General features: G+C 47.6%; 1 protein-coding gene across 5 annotated transcripts; it reads right to left on the bottom strand.

The window, feature by feature from the left end:
* Positions 1 to 2,139: 2,139 nt before the first annotated feature.
* On the bottom strand, positions 2,140 to 4,446 carry LOC129237731 (uncharacterized). 5 transcript variants are annotated; one of them, XM_054872645.1, is made up of 3 exons: positions 4,342 to 4,446; positions 3,758 to 4,267; positions 2,140 to 3,727 (listed from the first exon to the last, which is right to left on the bottom strand). In XM_054872645.1, the coding sequence occupies exons 1-3, from the start codon at positions 4,394 to 4,396 to the stop codon at positions 2,307 to 2,309; spliced, it is 1,986 nt and encodes a 661-aa protein (XP_054728620.1). In that variant the 5' UTR covers positions 4,397 to 4,446; the 3' UTR covers positions 2,140 to 2,306. The 5 variants fall into 5 exon arrangements, with proteins under 5 accessions (XP_054728620.1, XP_054728623.1, XP_054728622.1 ...); XM_054872648.1 differs by having other exon boundaries at positions 2,140 to 2,842; positions 3,107 to 4,267; XM_054872647.1 differs by having other exon boundaries at positions 2,140 to 2,809; positions 2,855 to 4,267.
* Between the last annotated feature and the right edge of the window lie 905 nt (positions 4,447 to 5,351).

Raw genomic sequence — 5,351 nt, forward strand, 5'->3', positions numbered from 1 at the left:
GTTTGTGTAAATGTAACTTGATCAATTCCATTGCGATTCCATTTACCTCCTTCTCTATATCCATACAAAATATCTATCAAACAATTTAAATTAAAATTTTGTTTTGAAAAATGTCACCATTCCACCAGTATTTTCTTATGACGTTGTCATGTTAAACTATAGTCAGTAAACCGACTTTACAGACAACCTCTTTTTTCATTTCAATATCAACCCGCGCTTACTGGAAGACCCTCTATATACAGGGTTGCCCATATTCGACGGACCCATCTGGCAATCCTGTATCTTTTGACGTGTATCAGAGACGTCGAATCGCTTAATAACATACTGCATTGGAAGCGTCAGTCCAAGCACATTTTTACCATGGAACAGTACACGCCACGCGAGCGCTCCCAAATTGTTGAAATTTACATTCAACAAAAGACGTCAATTGTGAAAACTCAACGTGCGTATAAAAAATTAAATAATGTGAAAAGTGCGCCTTCTAAGAACACCATTAAACGTTTGTACGAAAGGTTTTCGACTGGCGATGCACTTTCTAACCCAAAGAGGCCAAATCAAAGCCGACCAAGGCGTCGCGAAGGACATCCCAAAATCGCCGTTCTCAGCAGTTGGGCATTGCTCGTACCACTTTACAACAAATTATCCGCATTGATTTGCATTTATTCCCGTATAAGATTCAATTGACGCAAAGATTGTTGCCTGCGGACAAGCCTCGTCGATTGGAATGGGCCCAAAGAGTCATCGAAATGGCTGAAGATGACGAACAATTTTGGAACAAAATTATCATGTCCAATGAGGCTTATTTCTTATTGAATGGGACTGTAATCTAGCAAAATTGCCGTATTTACGCCACTGAAAATCCTTTCGAAATTCAAGAGGTACCTCTTTACGACGAAAAAGTCACTGTTTGGTGCGGCGTTAATGCGAAAACGATTATTGGGCCGTTTTTCTTGGAAAATGAAGATTGTCAAGCTGTTACCGTCAATCAGGAGCGTTACCGCGATATGATAACCACTTTTGTGATGCCAATTATTCGTCGAAAGCGTACGAGTCAGTTCTGGTTTCAACAAGACGGCGCTCCACCACACGCAGCTCGCACCACAATCGATTTTTTGAAGAAATTGTTTCCTCGTCGTTTGATGTCGAAAAATGGCGATTTTGACTGGCCACCGCGTTCGCCCGATTTAACGTCACCTGACTTCTTCTTGTGGGGATATTTAAAATCAAAGGTTTATATTAATAAGCTAAAGACCATAGAAGAGCTCAGGAACAACATCCGTGAGAAAATAGCCGCTATTCCAGCCGAAATGTTAGCTAAAACTATGGAAAATGCTGCAAAACGGGCACAATGCACCGTACAGGCTCAAGGCGGCCATTTGAGAGATATCATATTCAAAAAGTGATGCCAACAAATCTACTTGAGCCAAATAAAATGATTATTATCGTCAACATCAAAAAAATTGTGTTTTTCTTTGATTTAAAAAAAAACACATAGGTCCGTCGAATATGGGCAACCCACTATACCCGGACTTGTAGTGTGGCTGGCCATACAAGTTATTAACGTTTCCGAGACTATGTCTGAATTGCCTTACGGAATGTAATTTTTGATTTTGTTGATGTTTACGCTAATGGCAATGTGAATCAGAGAGAGAAAGTGACAGCACTACAGTCGAAGCTGAACTTATTATCAGTCAATGCCCCAACCTGCTTATCAATACAAATGCAATTAGGTGTAAATACAAGCATTTTTTGGACAATTTAAGAACAATGCGACGACTGCAATCAAGCAAATGTTGTTCTTATTGTTGGCGTGCGACAAACAGCCACACAGTTAGCGTCCGGTAAACAGATGTGAACATCAATAAGCAAAAAATTAAAATAAAAAATCCTCTTGATCCGACGCTATCATATTTTTAAATACTAAATAAAAAGCAATTTCAATTTTTAATTACTTCTACTAAAGCAACCCGTATTCAAGTATTGCTATGTCGCTAGCGAAAACAAAATCCCCTTAATCGTGGTGACCTCCCTAAAGCTCATCCGATGCAAAATAGGCAGTTTCAGTGGCATTTTATGTCAATAACTCAATGCACTCTAACAAGTTCCATTTTGTACAGGAGCAAACAGGTTTCACAAATCATTACATTAATACGTTTTACGTTTTTTTTTTTCAGTTTTATTTCAATCACATTACAGATTCCTAATGGTTTTTTTACTAACAACAGTCGAACACATAAAATCTCCTCGTTTTTAAAATACAAAAAGTCACATTCTCGAAAATTCTAGCGAAATGCTAGGTTTTCAACTTAGCCGTGATAGCCGGATTTGGCACCGCTTGATGCTGAAGCTGATGCTGATGATGATGCATACGCAGATGATGAGCCGCCTGCACCATAGCCACCATGGCTACCACCACCTCCGTAACCACCACGGCTACCACCGCCTCCGTAACCACCGGCCTTTCCAGCTCCACCGCCATAACCTCCAGCACCACCGCCATAACCTCCAGGACCTCCGCCGAAACCTCCAGGGCCACCGCCAAAACCTCCAGGACCACCGCCAAAACCTCCAGGACCACCGTCAAAACCTCCATGACCACCGCCAAAACCTCCAGGACCACCGCCAAAACCTCCAGGGCCACCGCCAAAACCTCCAGCACCACCGTGTCCTCCTGCGCCACCAAAACCACCACCACCTAAGCCTCCGCCGAGACCGAGACCAAGACCGAGACCAAGACCTAAACCAGCACCGCCTCCTCCATGACCTCCGCCTGCGCCTTGGCTGCCACCGTAACCGCCAGCACCACCGGCTCCAACTCCACCGTAACCGCCAGCACCTCCGGCTCCACCTCCACCTCCGCCTCCAGCGCCTGCATCGGCAGAACTACCTGCTGAAGCAGATCCATGGCCTCCAGCTCCCCCTTTGCCGCCGCCAAAACCACCAGGACCGCCAAGCCCACCTCCAATGCCACCTGCGCCGCCACCAGCAGAGCCTGATCCGTGACCTCCGGCTGAGCCTTGTCCTAAACCAGCACCGCCACCTCCATGACCTCCGCCTGCGCCTTGACTGCCACCGTATCCACCAGCACCACCGGCTCCACCTCCACCTCCGCCTCCAGCGCCTGCATCGGCAGAACTACCTGCTGAAGCAGATCCATGGCCTCCAGCTCCCCCTTTGCCGCCGCCAAAACCACCAGCACCGCCAAGTCCACCTCCAAAGCCCCCTGCGCCGCCACCAGCAGAGCCCGAATCGTGGCCTCCGGCTGAGCCTTGGCCGCCAGCGTAACCGCCAGCACCACCAAATCCCCCACCTCCAGCAGAACCACCTGCTGATGCAGATCCTTGGCCTCCGCCTACGCCTTTACCGCCGCCAAAACCACCAGCACCGCCAAGTCCACCTCCAATGCCACCTGCGCCGCCACCAGCAGAACCAGATCCGTGACCTCCGGCTGAGCCCTGACCGCCACCATAACCGCCAGCGCCACCACCACCACCACCACCTCCGCCGAGGCCACCGGCAGAACCACCTGCAGAAGCTGATCCATGGCCTCCGGCTGCGCCTTTACCACCGCCAAAACCACCAGCGCCTTGTCCACCTTCAAAGCCGCCTGCACTGCCCAATCCTACGCCACCACTTGAACCGGCAGATCCTGATCCATGGCCTCCGGCTGCGCCTTGTCCACCACCGTAACCACCGGCACCACCAGCACCACCACCACCACCAGCACCTCCACCACCGAATCCACCACCAGCACCACCACCACCGAATCCACCTCCAGCACCAGCATCGGCAGAACTGCCTGCTGATGCAGATCCGTGTCCACCGCCGCCACCACCAGCTCCGCCATGTCCACCACCTATGCCTCCACCTAATCCGCTTCCAGCATCTGCACCAGCAGAGCCTGATCCATAACCTCCAGATAAGCCTTTACCGCCGCCGGCGCCACCACCACCACCGATTCCGCCGCCAAGTCCTAGGCCGAGACCGAGGCCAAGCCCACCAGCTCCTGCGCCACCGGCACCTGCGCCGCCAGAACCTGCACCATCAGCCCCTGCGCCACCTCCACCGTACCCGCCACCGCCACTGCCATATCCTCCACCGCCACCGGCAGAAGCCGACGAACTGGCACTTGCGCTACTGCTGCCGCCTAATCCAAGGCCTAGCAAACCGCCCTTGTCTCCGCCTAAACTAAGTCCAAGGCCACCACCTAGGCCCGTGCCCAAGCCCAGTCCACCTGATCCTCCGCCGCCATGGGATACGCCATAAGCTGCGAAATAGATAAACATTTTCCAATTATACTCGTGAGCCCTTAAAATGTCACCAGAGCTGTTATATCCTCACCATTGCTCAAGGCCAAAAAAACTGTAAATAATCCAAACACTGCAATCGCTCGCATGGTTAGAACTCAATTGCTTCTCACATTGATCGCAAATGCGCTTTTATAGAATTCGTTCCAGGCGCCTGTAAAAATTCTAAATAAAATACAACAATAACACAATGAGAAAGCAGTATCAAAACAAAAGTTCCTTCGGTGTCTACCCCGGCTATGATGGAGGTAAACAGAAACAAACAAAAAAAAAAAAGACTTGACTGCGGCTTAGCTGATAATTCACTTATAATATTAGAGCTACTTTTGCTAAATATACAGCCATCCACACACATACAAACAGATTTGTATATACATAGTGTCCATATGTACTTATCTTACAGTCCGGGGAAACCTCTATTCCCAGCCTTTACCAATCAGTCAGCTATAGAGATGATGCGTTCACTGATTACTTTGCATGTTAACAAGGTTTCAGATTGAGATGTGCGAAAAATATTATTCTGTTAATCCATAACTACTTACACATATGCACTACACATTGTCATGAGGTGTGTACCTATGGTATGTAGTGACACGCTACAGTCGGCGTACAGAATATTATAAGATTAATCAACTGATTCAATCTGGCACTAATAAAAACGTTACATCTTTGCATATTGTGTGCTCTGAAAAATTCACTAGCCAATAGACAAGAGAGGACGAATAACTCAAGCAAATTATATTACATCTGATAGAATTAGGCCCCTATCAAGAGAGTCCCTGTGGTAATCAATACACATTTCAAAGCTATCACTTTTCATAGACCGATTTTATAATCCACCTCAACTGCTTCTGTAAATTCTTTTTTTCTTTCCTTAATCGTCACAAAACACTTTCCACGAAATAATCGTTACTTGAATCAAGGGAATAGGACAAAGCTACATAGAGGCATGTCCAATGAATGTGGAACTTCCGAAAAGTTTTCATGGAAGTATTCGTGGAAAAGTAAACGCAAGCTGAGATATGTGAGCCAGGGAGCATTTCC

This window comes from Anastrepha obliqua, chromosome 2 (genome assembly GCF_027943255.1).
Source record: "Anastrepha obliqua isolate idAnaObli1 chromosome 2, idAnaObli1_1.0, whole genome shotgun sequence".
In the NCBI taxonomy this organism is placed as follows: Eukaryota; Metazoa; Arthropoda; class Insecta; order Diptera; family Tephritidae; genus Anastrepha; species Anastrepha obliqua.